This window comes from Chinchilla lanigera, unplaced genomic scaffold, assembly GCF_000276665.1.
Source record: "Chinchilla lanigera isolate Chin_1 unplaced genomic scaffold, ChiLan1.0 scaffold00006, whole genome shotgun sequence".
NCBI classification, from domain to species: Eukaryota; Metazoa; Chordata; class Mammalia; order Rodentia; family Chinchillidae; genus Chinchilla; species Chinchilla lanigera.
The window spans coordinates 28,511,938-28,532,283 of NW_004955407.1; the positions used below are offsets into that span (position 1 = coordinate 28,511,938).

The 20,346-nt window shown below is 38.2% G+C and overlaps 1 protein-coding gene across 8 annotated transcripts in view; it reads left to right on the plus strand.

Moving 5' to 3' along the window:
- The window catches only part of Map3k7cl (MAP3K7 C-terminal like), a 74,701-nt gene that overhangs the window by 51,740 nt on the left and 2,615 nt on the right, over positions 1 to 20,346 (plus strand). For 6 of the 8 annotated variants that reach the window (XM_013504040.1, XM_013504032.1, XM_013504048.1 and 3 more), the window contains one exon: positions 10,606 to 10,721. In XM_013504040.1, coding sequence (XP_013359494.1) covers positions 10,606 to 10,721 — 116 coding nt within the window. Of the gene's footprint in view, positions 1 to 10,190; positions 10,379 to 10,605; positions 10,722 to 20,346 lie in introns of those variants that run through there. The other 2 variants (XM_013504056.1, XM_013504061.1) reach the window with 2 other exon arrangements.

Sequence of the window (20,346 nt, forward strand, 5' to 3'; positions counted from 1 at the left end):
GTTTCTCATATAGGAAAAATCATGCACTATGTAAGCTTGTGTGTCTGGATTATGTTTTCTAACATTATGTTTTCTAGGTGCACCCGTTTTCCTACTAAAGACTCACGTTGATCTGTCTTTAGAAAGAAATCTGTTATTTTGACCCACGAGAAAAATATTTTGTTTACAAGGATTCTGGATGATCTCCCAAAAGATAACCTATCTGAACACACCATAGTTTTTTTATTTCTCTCTAATTTTTCTCTCTAATTTTTATTTCTCTCTAACTTATGACCTTTTAACTTTCTTTTGGTGACATACCGTGATCCCAAGCAAAGATGGCTCTAGAAAGAGGTTCTGTCTAAATTACCAGGACATTGGCCTTGGGTCACACATTTACCGGAATACTTAATTTTTTTGTCACATTTAGAGAAGTCTAATAGAACTCTTGAATTCTATACATAGATGTTGTACTAGGTCACTATTTTCCCTCTTAAATACTGATCTCAAAAGCCCTTAGGAAGAATCTGCAATTTTTAGTTTCCAGCAGGTGTTGATATATACTGTATACAGTTTGAGTATGCCTTACCCAAAATACTTAGGACAAGAAGAGTTTGGGATTTTTATGGATTTTTTTTATTTTTATGGATTTTGAACATTTGCATATATAATGAAATATCTTGGTTATGATTTTTTTGGTGATGATTTTTAAACATAAAATTCATTCATGTTTCACATGTACCTTATGCACATAGCATAAAGGTATTTATTTAATTGTTTTGGAGTGTTGAGGATTGGTTCAATCTTTGTACTGAGCTATATCTTCAGATTTTTAAAATTTTTTATTTTGAGACATAGTCTCACTAAGTCGCTAAGTTGCTCAGGCTAAATTTGAACTTACGATCCCCTTGCCTCTGTCTCCCATAGTGCTGGGCTTATCGATATGCCCCACCATGGCTGGCTTTCAAAGGGATTATATACAATATTTTTAGTGTACCTATATTTTGACTACAATGCATCACAGAGGTCAGAAGTAGAATTTTCTACTTGTAGTATTACACTAACACCCATTGAGGTTTGGATTCTGGAACATTTGGAGTTTCATATTGGGAAGGCTCAAACTTTATCCTATACCCAGTAGCTTTTCCTAATTGGGGTCTGCTTGTTGTCCTAGTTATTGAGTTTGGGACCCCTGTTCCTGGGTAGCTCTTGAGGAAGAACCAAGAATGACCTCTCCTCGTGCAAGCCAAGATGGTGCTCCTTTTAGTTCATCTTAGTTCTTATCTCAGGCTGGGTCTACTGAGTTCAGAGCCTACAGGCAACTAGGTCAGGTTGGAAGGGCTGGTTCCCATTTCCGGGTGGCCTGTAAAAACCAACACAGAGCACCTGGGTGTGAGCTGGACTCTTGGAGGAGCCCTTATTTCACCTCTGCAGCGGCTCTGGGCACTGCCACAGCCCTTCACAGCAAGGCTGCTCCACAGAGCACTATCGATTGTGTAGGTATCACTGAAGGTGGTATCGGGTGTGGGAAGGTTATAGTGATTACCGCACAGCTGTCCATAGACAGCTTTGTAGTCCCCTAAAATTTCCTTCGCTATTATTAGCCACCCGATCTTCCATCCCCCTTGCAGAGTCTTTGACCCAAGTCTCCCAGTTCCTGAATCTAACCTGGAATCTTTTCAGCATGGAGAGGGACACAGCCCAGCCCGTTGTTCCTCCTGGAAGTCTTGCTCTGTGCATGGCGTTTCCGGCTTAGGTTCTCTCGTCACAGAGGGGCTGTCTGTGTGCTGCTGGTGGTGTAAAATACTAACCATTGTCCTTCCCAGTCCCTGCTTTGTCTCCTTTATTGTGTTGGCACTCAAAGGTGTTTTATTATCATGAAAATCAGATGTAAGTGAGGAGGAGTAGGTATGTTTTGGAAATAAAGCAGAAAGCATATTCATGTTCTTGTTCCCTCATCAAATTATGGATCATGAATTCTCCTTTTTTTGTATTGGAAAAAAAACCCCACTTTTTCCATTGGGAACTTTAATGGTTTTCCCTGCCTTGTGGATCATCTGCACAGGATTCACAGCACCCTGGACAGTTATCCAGACGATTTTTCTGTTGAAGCATCTCTGGGTCCATTTGAATTTTATAGCTTTAATTTTATTTGATGTATATTGGAAATTAAACCTATTTAATTATTTTACTCCAGAGAAACTATTTCATCTTCATTGATCTTTAATGAGGCAGACAGTTCAGAGGGGAGTTTCTAACTCGGGGGTTTTGATTATCTCCCAGCCCCCTTCAAATATGGTATTGCTTCACCTCTCTCTGAGCAGAGAGAGCATTACCTGCCCCTCAGCTAAACATATTTAAGTAAATCCTTGTTTACTGAGTGAAGAATGAGTGTGTTATGAGGTTGAGTGTGTCATGAGGATTCATAAGCTATCAAGACAGTGGATTAGGCTTGCTTCTGTCTAGAGCTTTTGCCTGTAACCTTTATTCTACACTCCGGGGCATGAATGACTAAAAACAGCAAGACAGTATGGACTGGGAGGGGAAAGCTAACATAGAAAATGATATCCAAAAAAGCAAATTCTTATTTCCATCCTTAGCATAAAGCACATGTACTGAAGCCATTCGGCAGCTGGGAGTCTGTATTAAAAGCAATGAAAATGCTTTATATACAAAAGCAATAATCCATTACATGGAGCAGACCATCTTTATAGTCAATCTCATGTGCTTCCATCTCATAATAATGGCTCCTGGAGTCTTTTACTGACTATCATAATCCACTATGGAAGGATAAGTTTGGGTTGCAAAGATATATGAAATGCCTTACGGGTAGCCGCATTTGTTTGAGGACGAACTGACTCCTGATTACCTCCCTTGAAGCCTTTTGACTTGCTGAGGGGAAAAAAAATGATGCCAAATTTTTATTGTCAGGTTGGCTCTATGCAAACCTTCAGACTAGACAAGGGCTGTTTTCCTAGGTAGGATCTCATTTGATGCTTGCAATACTTATATAAGCTCATTATTACTTTTGCCCTTTACAGAAGAGAAATTTGAGCTTAAATTTGGGTCTAAATAAATTTGGTGCTCCCCTGCTTTCCTTCACACTGTTTTGCACACAGAATGGGCTGCCTAAATTAATTTGATAGGTGGAAATGTTTTTGTGTTTGGTTTTCACGTTGCCATGGTATAGTTCTAGAACAACCTTGTAAAATTTGTTCTGACTTTCTGGTATCCATTGCACATGCTTTGGTAATTTATAAAGTGCGGCTATAAAATATTTGGTAGATACTCTATCACCAGTTTGACCCCCAAGATTTTTCTGTTGTTTTGCCAAGAATGTGGACATGTTTGAGCATGTAATTCATGGTGCTTCTATTTTCATAAAAGCCAAAAAAAGCCTCATGTAAGAATAGCAGTGACAAACATTTCTCTTGATGTCTCTATTCATGAAAATTGTTGGACAAGAGGCCTTAGGGAAAGATAGGTGTTAAAATGAACATCTCTTTATAATGTTCATGAGGGCCATGGGCTTCCTCCTAAGGGCAGGTGGAAGGTTAAGTTTATTTTGTGCAGATTTCTTTCTTGGGAGTAGCTTTCTAAATTCCTGATGCCCATCAGGGGCAGTGTTTGAGTATAGCTTGTTTTGATCTTTCAGTTAGAAAAAAGGAGGCCCAGTTCTAAGTCCCCTTCAAGAATAAGTGGAAAACTATTACTTTTCTTTATCTTAGCTTCCTTCTATTTGGAAAAGAAGGAATTAAAAATGGTTCTGAAGGATGGTGGGATCCTTTAATAGTTCCAGAGTTTTGGTCAAGACCAAGCCTGTCATATGGCTTGAGACCATTGTATTTTTTGGGAATTGTGGCTCAATCTATATATGAGCTCCGAGCTATGTTATCTTAATTATATTGGAATGATAAATAGGGCTAAAGACATGATATTAAGTAAATTATAATAAACAACCTAATTGGAATTATAGTGACTGGAGCATGGGAATTGGCATAGACTGACATGCATTTGAATTTCAGCTCCACATTATTTTTGTCACTTATGGTATATTATTTATTCTCTTTAAATCTCATATTTCTCAACTGTGAAGTAGAAATAACAATATCTGTCTTACATTATTTTGGGAACCACATATGGTAATGAGTAGACCAAGCATAATTTTTGGCAAAATAACTGACCAATTAATACAAGTTTCCTTCTCTGGTACAAGTGTTGAGTGGATAAAATACTTAAGAACAAATAACTTATCTCTATATGTGTAAAGTGAAATAAAGGAATTGTCCCCTTGAATTTTTGAGTTAGGGGTAGAAGTTGTGCTACTCTTTCTTTTTCATCAAACCGGCATACTTGGGAAACAATATGGCCTCACACACACACACAAAACCAAAAAAACCCAAAACCAACTAAATGCTAAATGGAACTGTAGTTTCAAGCCCTCCTAAAATCCTCCTATCTGATCAGAGATGACAGTAACAGGTGTCTCTGGGGTACACACTGAACTTGCCTTTTCTCAGACAGAGTCTGATAAGTCCAGAAACTGATGTCAGCTCCACAAATAAACAATTTCATAGCTTTACTTGCGTGCAATAATATCTTGTTATCCAAGCAGCTCTCCAGAAACTTCTTTTAAGTGTTAGAGCAATGTATAGCTTGGTGTCTGGGAAATGAAAATGGTGGGAAATGAAGTCTGTAGATCCCATAATTCTGCTACCATGATTTTTATCATCCATCTGAAAATACTACAGGGAAAAGCTCATAAAAAGTGCTAAAAATGGCTAACATTTTCTTTTTCATGCATGCATTGTAAAGTAGCTTATAGTTGTCCTTTGTCTGCTCTGAACACACAAAAAGCATATAATGACTTTGGAGATTTACAGTAGTACCTTCAATTATTATTATTGTTGAGAATAAGCCAGTGGGATATGTCTTGTTTGAAAAGTGTGAGATACGCTTGAGTTATTTTACCACCCCCCTTTTTTACTGTTTACATTAACAGAAATTATTAAGTAGACTTTATTCTAATGTAATGTACTACATAAGTTGTGTAGTACAAATAGTAGTGCTACTTGGAGTATAGAGTAGATACCAAAGAAATGTCAGTTAAAATATTTTGAAACATTTAATATTCTACCATCATGCATTTTTAGTGATCAGAATTCGCCTAGACTATTTTTTCCTTAGTTTTAACAAACTATTCTTGTCAATTCTGAGACTTTAAAATACAACATAAAGTTAAACCAGGCACTTCTATTGCCCCCCCAAAATAGGTAACTCTGAGAATCAAGGAATAAATACAAAGTCTGCTCAGCCACTGCAGAATGTTTAGCTCCTAAATATATCTGCTGTGTGGGAAGCTGGAACAGGAAAATTAAATTCTCACATCTTTAAAGTGGATGGGCCCAGTAGTATTTGAAGAAGCCAAGCAGAAAACAGAGCGCTTAAGCCGGCTTTGTCCCTCGCTGAGGGATGTTTGGCTGGGTCCTTTCCCACGGGGCCCTTCCCAGAGGACTTTGGGAGGAGTTTATTGGGCACGGATGGCTGAGATGCGGTGGTGAGACTCAAACCCGCATTCTTGGAATAGGACCCTGTGGTTTCTCTCTTACCTCATCTTGTTAAATCGGTCCTGAGGATTGGGCTGGATACCAGAGATAGTAGCAGCTTCCTCCGGCTGCCCTGTAATTTGAAGCCTTTGCAGTTCCATCCTCGGGCAGCCCAGCCGTGGGAGGAGGCGGAGATGGAGGAAAGGGGGTGAAGAGGAAGTACCCCTCTTAGGTTCTGACCTCATCTAAGCCCCAGTCTGTGTCTTGGAAAAATGTGTTTCCAAGTTGGCTTGAGGCTCTCTTAAGAGACTATCTTAATTTAACCTCCATAGGACTTGCTGTGTTCTCTAGTAGATCAGATACAAGGTATCTGAAAAATGGTTGCTATGCCCGCACAGAATTTATGTTCTGTACCCTTAAGAATGTCATGGCCTAGTGTCATTACCATTGTTCAAATCAACTCTTTTTGGATTTCTGTTCTTTAAGTATGCAATAGTTTATTCTTTAAGTAAGGGGGTGGAACAAATATATCCAATGTGGGAAATGTGGCATAATTATGGAAAAAAAAATGAAGAAATTTTCTCCTCCTCATGTGAAATTATCAGCCTAAGGAATTTATTTATTATTCATCCTTTCTCAGCATAGGGTTTTAACTATGAAACTTGCTCTAACAGAAATGGTCAAAATGAAGCAATGAAAATTGAAATAGGGCTTTCAACTTGGTTACTAAAGGCGCTCTTTTAAATTATTCTATAGTTTTGCATTTGAATAGGTGTTACACAGTGTCTTCAATCTGTGCTCTGGATTAATTCACAAATGCCAATAGTTCAGAGGACACCTTACTTAAGCCTATTGGTAGCTCCATTTTAAAATCAGCAACCTGATTCCTGTGTTCAAATTTTAGAAATCTTTTTTTCTTCAGGCAGAAACTTTTATTCAACAAACACTGTTGGTCATACATTGTCCCTGATTTTGAAAGGTTCTAAGAAGAGAGAATCATCATCCATAAGCACCTGGTGATGTTATACACCTGCACAATTATGTCATAAGACAACGAGAATTTTCTGTCACACAGAGGAATAGAGCATCTCACTACTCTACATTTCTAATTTTTACATTAGCTATGAAACCTAAATATCTTAATGCTTTCATTCACTAGAATTCCTTTTAGGATGAGAATCCTTTGTGTTCAAATAAATTCTTTGAAGGGTTTCTTGGACTGGGAAAAATGTCTAATGATGTCACCTATTTTGTAGGGACAATAGGTCCTGCTGACCACAGGACACTCTGATTTGCTCAGAACACTTGTGGTTAGCAGTGCATAACTCAGATTATAAAGTGGTGAGAAATATGGAGTTCCCTAGAGAGGAATTTGAGAGAGAAAGGTAGGTATAAATGGAGTGAGTCTTGAACATGAAAGTCTACTAATCCTGCTTCAGAGGTGGGTTGGGGGAGCAGAAAGGTCAATGAGATGATTTTTTGCATTAATTTTTTCTTGTGGTTTAAAAAAAAAACAAAGGATAAAAGACTACCACCTTAGTCATTTGTAAGTGTACAGTCCAGCAGTGTTTAGTATATTTATAGCGTGATCCAACCATTGTCCGGAACTTTATCCTAATCTGATAGCATTGACACCCTACCCATTAAACTACAATTTTCCATTCCCCCTTTGTCCAGTCGCTGGCAACTAATGAGATAATTTTACAATGTTATGGTGGCTTGTGTAAAATAATATTTTTTCTTGCTTAGAAAAGAAATCAGTATTGCTCTTTTATATTTTTGTGAAAATTGGGAGTCTCTGGGTGGTACCAAATTATATATGCCAGATTTGGGTAAGGACAGAGCCTCGTAGCTAGAGGCTGATATGATACCTGCCTCTATCCTTTTATTTACGGAAACATCTGAGCATTCAGTATTTTTGGCTGGTACTTTTGGGTGGTACTGGGGTTGGAATCCAGGAAGCTATGAGATATATCCAAGCCCTTTAAATTATATTTTATTTTGTTTTGTAATCTTGAGACAGGGTCTTGTGATATTGCCCAGATTGACCTCAAACTTGTGGTCCTCCTGCTTCAGCCTCCTAAGTAGCTGGAATTAGAGGTGTGCATTACCATGCCCAGTTGCTTATTCTTGTTAAATTGCCACTTGTTTATTGTAGGAAAGCTTGGAAGACATGATTACATATAGGTCACATGATTATTTTGCTAAGAGCTTATGAGGATATTAAAAACATTCTGAAGTACTACGTTTCTTCCCTTGTGCGCCTTCAGCAGCATTCTGCTTTTAAATTTCCCACAATTAAGAAGGCCAACAAAATATGAAAAAAATTTCTCACTTAATTCAAAAAACTTTGCAAAGTGGTAAGCAAGGGATGGGAAGGAAAAGAAATCTCTGTCTGCCCAAATAATTATACATGTGATTTTTAAATTTTTCTTTTGAATTAGAGTTGTTCTTGGGTAGATTCCCTTAAGCTTGTGAATCCTTGGAACAGAATTCTAGAATCTTCTGGCTGTTGCATGCCTACCTATGCCTCATTTGTGATCCTCCCGCTTGCAAGTGGCAAGTTATGTATCAGAGTCTCATTTGAATGGAGTGTGGCGTGTGTGGTATTCGTAAGGACAGGATAGGATGTGGCTGGTGTCTAAGGCTGCCAGCAGTTAAATACTTTCACAGGGCACAGATGATTTAACAGCTTGGCTAGGAAGCCCAGCGTACATTGCTTACATTCCGCTGACTGTTACACCTGGTCATTTGCCAGCTGAACAGGTGAAAATTGGTGAGTGGGTGGCAATTTCTGGGATATGGACTGGAGGAACCAGGAGTTCTGAATTCCTTTGGCAACAGCTTCCTCTCAAGGAATGAATTAGAACATAATTCTACCGTTCACTACTTTTCAACTTATTTCTATATAAGAAGGGGTAATAGTTCCAATGGGCTGTTTATGCTCTATCTTCATAGAGCAGCAGAGAAAGAGGCTATATGATATGATTATTATTAGATCTTACATGAATTAGGTGATAACAATGTTTCAAGTGAAGGTAAAGTTGACCCTGAACTACTTAGAATTTTAAAAATCTTTTAAAGTTTTTACTTTTTAATAAATACATTCATTGTACATATTAACGGGGCTTACTGTGACATTCCAATACGTGTGTTTAGCTATTTAATTTTCCTTCTTTTCTTTTCTTTTTTAATAATTAAGTTTATTGGTACAATTTATTTGTTTGTTTTTTGTTTTGTTTTGTTTTTCTTCTGGTACTAGGAATCGAACTCACAACCTTGAGCTTGCCAGGCAGGTGCTGTGCCACTGAGCTAAATCCCCAGCTCCTATTGGTACATTTTAGATACAGTATGCATAATGATCACAATCAGAGTAGGGAATTTGTACCTGTACATGAAATATCTTAGTTTCTCTTTTTTTCCCCCATTCCCCTCCCCTCTCTTCAACCCTTCTTCCCCTTTTATTTCGTTTAGAAATCTCTACTCAGAGATCTCATAATGAATAAATGGGGTCACCTTATTTATCAATAAAACAATACCCTTTGAATTTTTATAACAGTTTTTTCCTACACTGGTTATTAGTACATATCAGTTATACAAATTCAGGGGTTTCATTTTGGCAGATTTGCACACGCACATAACCCTGTAATCACCCACCTCCCTGCACCGCCACTGCCACACCCGCTCCAGGTTCACATCTTTGGGGGAAGCTTCTGTGTGCCTGATGTGTTTTACATGTCTTCCTGTTCCTCTTCCCTGCCCTCACCTCCCCCGCCCCGCTTTCCCCTCCCCCTCTTCCTTTCCTCTTGTCTAATAATGGTTTCCCTTCTACTTTCTTGTCTGTGAAGGATCCCTGAATATGACACTCAAAGAAATTTGTGTCTTTGAAGACTATAAGGGAAGAAAATAAAGGATTCATAGCTCTCAAAAGTTAATATAAAATCGGTGAGAATAAGAGTTGGTCAGATATAGTTTACATGGATAGACTATTGTGAAGAAAGGGTGGGACTGAAGAGTCTGTTTAACAACGAATTTGGGTGAGGGATGTAGCTCAGCGGCACAATGCCTGCATGGCAATCGCGAGGCTCTGAGTTTGATTCCTGTACCACGCACATACACACAAAACAATGATTCCTATTTCTCATATTTTTATACGCAAATAATTTAAAAGAATTATTATGAAAACTCTTTACGTGACAATCAACTAGTGTCCCTATAAAAATAATGCTTTTAGTCACATGTTACTAATGAAACTAGAATCATAAACCCAGGAAAACTAGTTTTTAAAAAATAAGACAGGCGTGGTGGCAGATGCTTGTAATCCCTGCACTTGAGAGGCTGAGATAGAAGGATCACCGTGAGTTCGAGACCAGCCTGGGTTACATAGTGAGCTAAAGGTCAGCCTGAACTGCACATTGAGACCCTGACTCAAAAAAAATTCTAGAAGTGGAATTTTTACCATTTTCTGTTCAGAGAGGGTTGCCAAGCTGGCTTTTTTCCTCTCACGGACGGGGAGAGAAGGAGAAACACAAATCTGTGCTCTCATGTCCTCATATTCCAAGCATATTATTCAGAGTTTGAGCTTTCACACAGGTTTATTAATTCTGGTAAGCAGTATTTCCAGCCCAGTGGCTCTTCTCCGGGTCGCGTGCTTTTCTCAGAAGAGTCCTTCCTGTGGGGCTACTCCACCCTGCAGCGGGATGGTGGCTGCCAGCCACTGAAGCAGCCAGGATGGGGCGATGCAAACAGATAACTGAAGTATTTCCCCATAACTATCCCTTTCTAAAGCAGGTGAGGATTTCTAGGGGGAATCGTAAAACATTATGAGACATTTTTCCTCCAACACAAGGCAAGTAAGTGACATGTAAAGGGTCTCAGGACTCTGTGTGTGGGCAGGATAGGTCCGTGCCTCCACCTTCAGTCAAACAGAATCAGTCAAACTCTGTTCAGTGTTCACTGACAGTGCTGCTTTCATGCAAAAAGTCTCCCTCAGAAGAATGGCCGCGGAGCGAAACGGTGGGAAATGTCTCCTGACGCAAAGCAATGAACTCACTGCTGTTTCTCCCTCTCGTTTGTGAAGCCTCTGCCACCTTGTCATGACTCAGCAGAATCCATGCAGGTGTACAAACAGCACTGCCAAATCGCAGAGGAATACCATGAAGTCAAAAGAGAGATCGCCCTGCTTGAGGAAAGGAAGTAAGTACTTTCCCTCTGAGCGCTCACCCCGGAGCCCCTTTCTCCAGGGCAAAGACTGGAGCAGGCGGGAGAGGAGAGGATGTAGGAATCATCTAAATAGTCCTGCTGTAGATCGATGGCTTTATGGTGTAGCAAAAAGGGCAGTAGGAATGCTTCCAGCTCTGAACTGATGAGATATCTTAGTTCAGGAAACGAAAATTACCAAGAGCGCCTTGGCTTGGGGTGGATAGTAATTAATGCTTATGTGGTAGTTTCCTCACTTTAAATGAAGAAGCCACTGGGTAGCTTTTTGGAATAACAAATGTATTAGCTGACTGCGTTTTACAGTTCAAGTAAGTTTTTATCTTGATAGCGTTTATTACCATTACAGTTCTGCTTGTTCCGCGGTAGGGAATTATATAGTTCTATTAATTAGAACACTCCGGTTTTACTCACTCATAATTTTTTATTTTAGAATCCTCCTCTTTAATTGCACTCAATTCTGCCAACATCTATCCCAGTGGCTTCTCTTTTTTTTTATTCTTTCAGAGCATCAGATTATATACCTTGCTTTCATAGGACTGGCCAGTTTATCAGACCTCAGTGCTTTCTTTCTTCCTAGCTTTACCCTGCTTAAGACATCACATTCAACCAAGACTTTTGAATATAAGAGATTACGTGATTTTTATGAAAAAACCAACATCACAACCTTTACTTTACAAATCTTAGGCTATCATTTTGGTTTAAGAATTTCAACAAGGTGATGGGGCCGGGGATATAGCTTAGGGGCATAGCACCCGTCTGGCAAGCATGAAGTCCTGAGTTTGATTCCCAATATAAAAAAAAAAAATGGCGATCAATAAAGTGATGGGGATGCACATTTATAGATCTGATTTCTACAAAAAGTTTCATAAAGTAATTGAAGATTATTAATATCTTGACCAATGCTGCAGGAAAAGTTTACTTATGTAATCAGTAGCCTATGATTGTATTTGCCCGTGTGTGTATGTGTGTGAGTGAACTGCAGTGGGACTACTGAAAAAAAAACAAAAACAGGTGGTCATGTATTTAATTATAAGGTCTTCAGATTGAACCTGGAGAACTTTGTTACTTAAAGAAATCTCACATATAGCTTTTTGCCTTTTTTTTTTTCTTTTTTTCTTTTTGAGATAGGGTTTCATTATGCCATTCAGGCTGGCCTTGAGCTCACTTTGTAGCCCAGGCTGGCCTCGAAGTTGCAGCAATCTTCCTGCCTCAGCCTCCCGCATGCTGGGATTACAGGCATGTGCCACTGTACTGCCGTATTTGGCTTTTTCCTTCTTTTTTTGTACTGGGAATCAAACTCACAATCTTGCACTTGCCAGGTAGGCTCTGTGCCACTGAGTTATATCCCTAGCCTGCTTTTTCCTTTTATTATTTTATTTTACTTTTTCTTTTGCTTTTTGACAATATAGAATCACCACTAAATTATACGTTCTTCAAGTTTATATTTGTGTATGTTGCACTTAAAAATATGATAGGCTAATGACAAGAGAATGAGTCATATCTGGTCTTTGAAATATATCCTTGGTGCTTGTTAAGAAAGACAATAACTTGTGGGTACTACCGCAACATTAAAATAAGAAAAGACAAAGTCAGCTTCCGGAAAGAAGGTGGCCAGCAGACAGCTTTATACCGCCTCCTAGAACCGTGGGGCAGTTGCCCAGCCCCCCCCCCGCTTTGGTGCCCGTGTAGTTTTCTGCAGCACTCATTCTTTTGCCAAGTACTTATCTGAATGCTTCCCTTAAATAGTTGGCTGGGTGTGGGACAAAGGCCAAGTTCTCTTATTTATATTTCTTCCTTTTAGGCAAATATCTCCAGGGTCTTTTCTTTCTATTTCCAGTTCCATCATTTGGGTTCAGGGTTTATTACTTTGAATGTCAGTTGATGCAATATTACCTGGTTTCCTGGCCTAGGGCTTCTGTGTTAGAAAGTGACAGCCAAAGCTTGGACCGGATTTCAAGACTCACCGTCCTATGGCTAGTGTCTCTGCAGAACTTTCTGTCTTGTTCCTCTCTGCTCTTGCATTGGGTTATTCACCTTTCCCCAGGCAGGAGGTGGATCCTGCTACAGCAGGCGCGGGCTCATACACACACTGGGCCGAAAGTGCCCTTTTCTTCCTCATGCTTGGGCAAATGCTGCCCTTCCTGGAGGAGTGTTCAGCCCATGACTCGACTGCAGCCGCCACACAAAGACCAACGCTTTTCCTGAGCAAAGAAAGACTCACTGGATGACTCTTTTTTTTGTAGTTTTTTTAGGCTCGTGTTTTCAGTATTTATCCACTTCTTCCCTGTCTTTCTGAGTGTCTCTGGTTCCTGCAGATGTGAACACCTGTTAGCATTTCTTTGTGTTCCAAACACCCACCATGGCATGTGCACAGGTCAAATATGAGCGAGGTTGCTTATAGGTTATAATAGGATGTATATATTTTATTTGTAATTAGTAACGGTCTGCATTTAAAATACAGAGTCAATATCAGCAATAAAGTGCTGCTAAGATAAATTGCTAAGTCAGGAAACATGGTTTTATTTACTCATCTTCCAAGAATTATGAGCAGTCATTTTCACTAGCATGTTGCAGAAGCAGAAATTCATTTTGGAACGAATCTTTTTCTAGACAGCCTTTGTTTTCAAGCGAGATGAATGGGACCAGATGGATTTGACCCAGTGATTAGCTGTATATTTTTTGATGATTCTGATGAGAATTTCTTCTCCATTATTTCCTAAAGTGTGATGCTTAATTAGGTTGCCTCTGGTGTTCGGTTAGCATAAGCTAGACACAAAGATGCTAACTCAGGTATTTTATGAGAGACTTTTTCTTCCTTGGAGTCGTTCTGGCAAAGCTTATACGTGAACTCCAGACTGAAGTTCTCCCACATCTCCAGAGGAGGGCTCCCTGGATCAAGCTTGGGAGCATTTGTGGAGGATTCATAAGAGTTGATATAACTATTGTTTTTAATCATGTCTACGAGATGAATAAAGAAAGTCAAAAATTTTCTAGGATTATAAACTTGCCATGGAATGAATCCAATTTAAAGACTTATTTCTGGCTTAGGACCAATGATGTAGAAGAAGCTTCTTCCTATTTATATTGAAACATTTTTTTTTTCCTCTAAAAATAAAATGAGAACTACATTGAAAATCTTAAAGAACGATTGCTACCATTTGCCTACTTCATTCTAGGACTTTTGCATATGAAGAGATATGTCTTTATAACTGCATATATTATAACCTGCTTTTCCAGTACCTATTGTAAGCAGTTTCATGCACACATTCACTTTTTACATATGTAATAGAAAGCTCTCGGAAATAAGGTACTGACAATTAAGGCTTTTGAAATTTGTCACTGATTGTTTGAAAGTTTTATTTTATTTTAATACTGGGGGTTGAACCCAGGGTCTTTGTACGGAGATACATCCCCCACCCTTTTTTTCCTTTATTATTTTGAGACAGAGTCTTGCTAAATTGCTAAGGCTAGGCTCAAACTTGCAATGTCCCTGCCTCTACTTCCCAGAATACAGGTATGCGGCACCACACACACTGACAGAAAAATGTAAAATATTTCCAACTAAATTGCCATCAGCTGTAAAGATAGCATTGTTCCAGATACAGTATTTTATCTTGTCCAGTGGAGAAACCACTTTTCTGATCTATTTATGAAACATTGTGGTGCTGGGTGCTTAGAATGTCAGAAGGAGATAGATTCTTCAGGTTGAAGAATACCGTATACTTTTTGTTGTTGTTTAACAAATCAGTGGTTTCCAGTGTTTTCACAGAGTTGTGCAACTATCATCACAATTTTAGAACATTCTAGAAAGAAACCTTGAACCCTTGAGCAGTCCTTCCTCATCATTCCTGACTATGGGCAAACACTAATCTCTGTCCCTGTGGATTTGCTTCTAGACATTTTGTACACATGGAATCTTATAATATGTAGTTTGTAATTGGCTTCTTTTACTTAGCATAATATTTCCAAGGTTCATCATGTTGTATCATGCGTTAGTACTCCATTCCTTTTGATTTTGGAATAATGTTTCACTGCATGGACATAGATTTTTTTCAACTGTTCTGTGGTTAGTGGATGTTGGAGGGGATTTTTTTTTGCACTTTTTGGTTATTAAAAATAATCCCAGTATAAACTTTTGTATACAAGTTTTTGAATGGACATATGTTTTCAATTCTCTTGAGTACATGCCTAGAAATAGAAATGTTGGACCATATAACTCAGTGTGTAACCTTTTGAGAAACTTCTAGATTGTTCCCAAAGAATTGCATCCTCATATTCATCAGTAGTGTGTGAAACAACTTCTGTACAACTTTGCTAATGCTTATTGTATTGATTGTGCTCACCCTTGAGGATATGAAATGGTGTCTTCACGTGTTTTTATTTACATTCCCCAGATAGCTAATGGTATTGCAGTTTTTCATGTGCTTATTGGCCATCTCTAGGTTTTCTTGCAGAAATGTCTGTTGAGATCCCTTATTTTTAAGTGGGCTGCTTTTTCATAATTTGGTTAAAATATGATATAATGTTAGTGGATTCAGGAAAACCATTCAAAGGGTGTTTTCAAGGGAGATCACCACAATGATTGTGAGACCTCTATTCTGATGTCCTTATAAAATATTTGAAATGGTGATTGAAGGAGAGCCCCTCATCCAGGGGAACTATATCAGGATGAGGGAAAAGGATAATTATGTGATATGTTAAAGTATAAGCTAAAAGTAGCCTTACTTTTATGGAAGTCATTATAATTAATTTATTCTGAAATTTCCAACAGGATAATTTTATGTTTACATAGAAACATTTATTTGTCAGGTTATTGCCAAAGGCAGAGACTTGGATACGGTGTTCTGGGGAAGCTTCTCAGAGATCGGGGATGGGAAGTGTCAGGCTGGGCCCTGTACTGGGATCAACCAGAGAAAGTTAAAATCATTGGTTTTAGTTAATTTCAGGGGATGATTTGTTTGAAAAAGAATTGTATAGCGCCAAAACACAGAAAACCAAACCTCGCTTTTATAGTTCGAGACTATTTCTCTTAAATATTTTCTTAGGCTTCAGAAATGATGTTTTCACTGACATTGAGAAAAAGTAGACGGAGCTATTTTTCCACAGGTGTTTTACAGCATGTATAGGAGTGTTGGGTAGAAGTTCTACCCTCTCTTCCTAGCGTGCTGACATGGGTGCTTTGCCTTCTGGATAAAGTGTGGGGTTTGAGTTCACTTCCTGGCAGTGAAGATGTGTGTCCCAAGGCTAACTTGGCTCCCTAGAAGGTACATTGCCTAGTCTGCAATGCGATATCATCAGGAAATGCCTATTGAGTGAATGATTAAAGAGGCCAAAGTACTATCCTGGCTCTTCACTTTGCTTAAGGAGGTAGAATCGCCAAAGGGATTCTTTCATTTTAGGAATTAGTTCCTTGTTAAATCTCAGTACCCTGGACCTCTCAGGCTGTGAGATTATACTTTCCTTTAAGGGCCCAATTGCAATGCTTGCGGCCTTTTACAGCATGTAACTCTATGCCGTCTGGTTTTTTAACTGGAGTTTCATTTCCAGATATTGCTGCACTTCACTGTCTGTCTGAAACCACATTAAAAAGGACAGAATATTACCATGTCTTTGGTGAGAGAGCCTTAAGTAGGTTCCCTTGCCAAGGAAGAAGTCTCCAGTACAATCTCAGGGAGCAGCAGAGCAAGGAAACATCTTGGTCAAGTCTTCTCAGGGGAATGGTGGTAGAAGTTTCTTTTACCTTTGAGTGGAAGAGAAGAATTTCTGTAGCTTACTAAGATAAATGAGGGAAGGGAGATTCCAAAAACAGGGAAATTCTTCTCTTCCTCCCCATTGCCATGACATCAGCAATATCCAGAGACATTTTTGGTTGTAACAACTTGACGATGTCTTCACTGCTGATACTCAGTGAGAAGCTAAGGATGCTGCTAAATTTTCTATAATGCAACTGTAAATGTTACTCTACAGCACAACTCCTCCAAAACAAAGAAATGTCTGACCCAAAATGTCAATTATGCCAACCCTGACAAAAGCTGCTTTAGAATAAGTCTCACTTCCTCCTGCAAGGGTGCGGTACTGTCCTTAGTCTCCCAAAGGATATTAGTACATTTCCTATGCATTATCCAGTTGCAGGGTTTCCATACCATGGTTTAGACTGAGCTTTGGAAACTTCAGTTCAACACCATAATTTATTCTTCCTTCCACATAAAATGAAGGCAGACTTTCAATCCTTTTTATCATCTTGCAGCATTTGTTCTTTCTTTCATGCATAAATATTCTCCTATATACTTCTGTGCAGAGGCAACAATACATGAGATCTAAACCTCTAACTTAAAATAAAATTTACCCTGTGAGGAGTATATTTCTGACCCCAAACTCTTTAATGCATTGGGTCCAAACTGTCTAGAATTTTGCCTTTCCTAATAAAAGTCTTTAGTTTACTTTAAAAATGCCAAGTACCACAGCAGTGGGCTTTCCAGAACAAAGACTATTTGTCCCAGTGGTGAATCTAGGTTTCAACCTCCTGCAGCATAATCTCCTTAATTTAGAAATAAGTTTCCATAAGGTCCTAAATTCTTTTTTTACTGGAACTTTTGGAATCTCCCTTCCCTCATTTATCTTAGCAACTGAAAACTTTCTCAGCATGTGGCTTAGGATGGGAACAATAGATGATCTATGCTATAGCCCGAGGTTATGACCCTTGTAGCATGAACTAAATCACGTGCAAAGCTTTGTTACAGGCATCTGAGTTAAGAAATAAGGTTCCTGTATCCGTGGTCCTCCACCCCTATATTACATTAAACTGAAGGGAATGTTAGTAATGATAACTAAGATATCAAAGGGAGTACCACAATCTAGTTGATTATAAATATTGATTTGCTCTTCAATATTGTGTATTTATAAGACAATTTCTGTAGCTTGATATACCACAGTTTAATTATGAATTGCTAATGGATCAGTGTAAAAAAAATATATATATATTTTTATATATATATATAAATATATATATATATATATAGGTCCTACTGGTTTTACAGACATTTTACAGTTTCCATTGGATATCTGTGTAATTGCTTATCAAGTACATGAAACTAATCTAGAAACCTAACCATTGAGTCTTCTTAATTCCATTAAAGATGAAATTATTATTGACTTTCTTTAATGTAGGAAGATCGGACTAGATAGTCTTGGCTATTTCTTGTAGTTACAGAATTGGTGATTTTGTGGTTCATTATTTCTTTTAGTCAAAACTAGTAATAAATGGCTTCAGGAGTTTTAAATGACCCAGGGAAAGAGCCATTATTACACTTCGCACTACCAACTCCCAAATTTGAAAGCAAAATTCCATTCCTTCCTAATTTATGTATGTCTAAGTAAATAGGACACAGGTAATTTCAAAGGGGAAAAACAGAACAGGAACACATGACTTGATGGACAGCGGGTCTTTATTTTTTTTTCTTATATAGGTTTTACTTGTTAATTTCTTTGAGACAGTCATAGGCTGATGTTTACTATTCAGTGTTTGATTATTGACATTTACATCTCAACTGTGCTTAAGCAAAGAGCTCTACCACTTCATCAGGACGGGCTTTATTTTTAGCCTCGTCTTATTAGCCATGTGACTTCTTAAATTAAATGGAAGGCTCAGAGCTGAGTTTCCTGATCTTTAAATACAAATTACTTTCCTCTGTTGTACTTTTTCCTCAATTATGCATTCAGCAAGCGTTTATTGGGAGCCAGTTCTCTTGACGTTGTGGAAGATCCAAAGATCAGCAGGCGAGTCTCCGAGGGCCTCTGTGTGCGTGCAGATGGATGTTCCAGATTGTCTTCTGTGTACCCCACTGAGCACTTTCTTTCCAGTGTCTAACTTTCTTCTGTGGACACCAACTGGGGTACAAAGGCAGTGCATGGAATGTAGGAAGTAATAGAACATCTATGCTGATTTACTTTTTGTCCTCCTTCTGAAATAACTTTATACTGATAGTTTCACACTTGTAAGAAAATTGCCAAAGTAGAATAAAGAAATCCCATGTATTCTTTACTAGATCTATCAGTTATGGAATAATTCTCCATCTGCTTTATCCCTCCCCAGTGAAGTTTTTTCTTCTGAGTCATAAATATATATAATTATGTTTATATTTATCTATATTTATAAATATACATATACATATCAGTGCATGTAAATATATCTCCATATATGTATATATGTAAACATTTACATATGCGTAAAATACACCATCATGCGGCATTACCCTAAATACATTAGTGAGTATTTCTAAGAACAAGGATGTGCTCCCATTTAGCTATGTATGGCATAATACTTAAAATCAAGAAAGCAAAGTTGGAGCACTAAATTTGTCTAATCCACAGTCCATATTCAAATTGTATCACTTCCCCAGTAACATCTCTGAAAGCTATTTTTCTCCAGTATGGAGATGCACAATACATTGACTGGTCCTTTTTCTTTGGTTGCTTTGAGTATGAAACATTTCTTGACATTTTTCAATATATAGGCTGTCAGTTTTGTAGAACTTCTTTCAAGTGGATGTTGTCTGGTATTCCTTATGGTTAGATTTAGGTTATGTATTTTGGACAGAAATATCAAAGAAATGATGCTGTGAACTCTGCACATATATGATATCTACTTATCTCTGTAGCAGTGATGTCAACATTAGTCATTTGGCTAAAGTGGTGGCCCTGTAGGTTTCAGCATACATTTACCCTTGGCAATTAATGAGTAATTTGTGAATATACAGTATGAAAATATGTTAATATCTTCTTCTCCAGCAGACTTTCACCCATTAGTTTTAGCATCCAATCTTCTCCTGTTATATATCTATATGTGGGTATGCTTTATATTAGCAACATATATAATTTATAACTTATGAATAAATACACATATACTGGATCACGTAGGTTGGTGTTTAGAGGTTTTTTTAAATAATAGTCTTATTCACTCAAAAATGTTTGGAAACCTTACTGGATAGGATGGCCAGGTTGTTTTCTAGTTCTGAATTATTGGAACATTTCGGGTTTGGGTTTGTATTCAGAAAACCACTACTTCCAGTGATCCTGGGGTTATTTCCAGTATAAAGTTAAATATTATTGCTTGTCAGAAATTTATCTTTTCCTTTCTTCTCCTCTTCACATTATATAATATCAGGTCAGTATTTGATTACTCCGAAAAGGAAGAGAAGATTTTAAAATGTGGTCAGTGAAGTGATGAATGAATGCCATGAAGATAGTATTTCTACGTGTTACACACTAAGGCCAGTGTTGGTGGTGTAGTGGTTAGCGTAGCTGCCTTCCACACTAAGGCCACATCATTCCTACTTTATTTATTTATTTTGTGTCTCAGGCTGTTACTACTTTAGACAAGAATTTATCCTGTTCTCTGAGAATGCACTCAGAACCTCCAGGTCTTTTTGGGGGGATGGGTTGGATCCCCAAAAAGAACAGTGTTTGAGGCTTAGACTGGCATCATTGTGCTGTAAGCCTTTGTCATTTGGGTACAAGTTCCATGCAATGTCACATCTGTGTTATTACTTAGTCAATATTTTTCTTTAGATCAGTTTTACATGGACAGCTTCTCCAAAAGTTA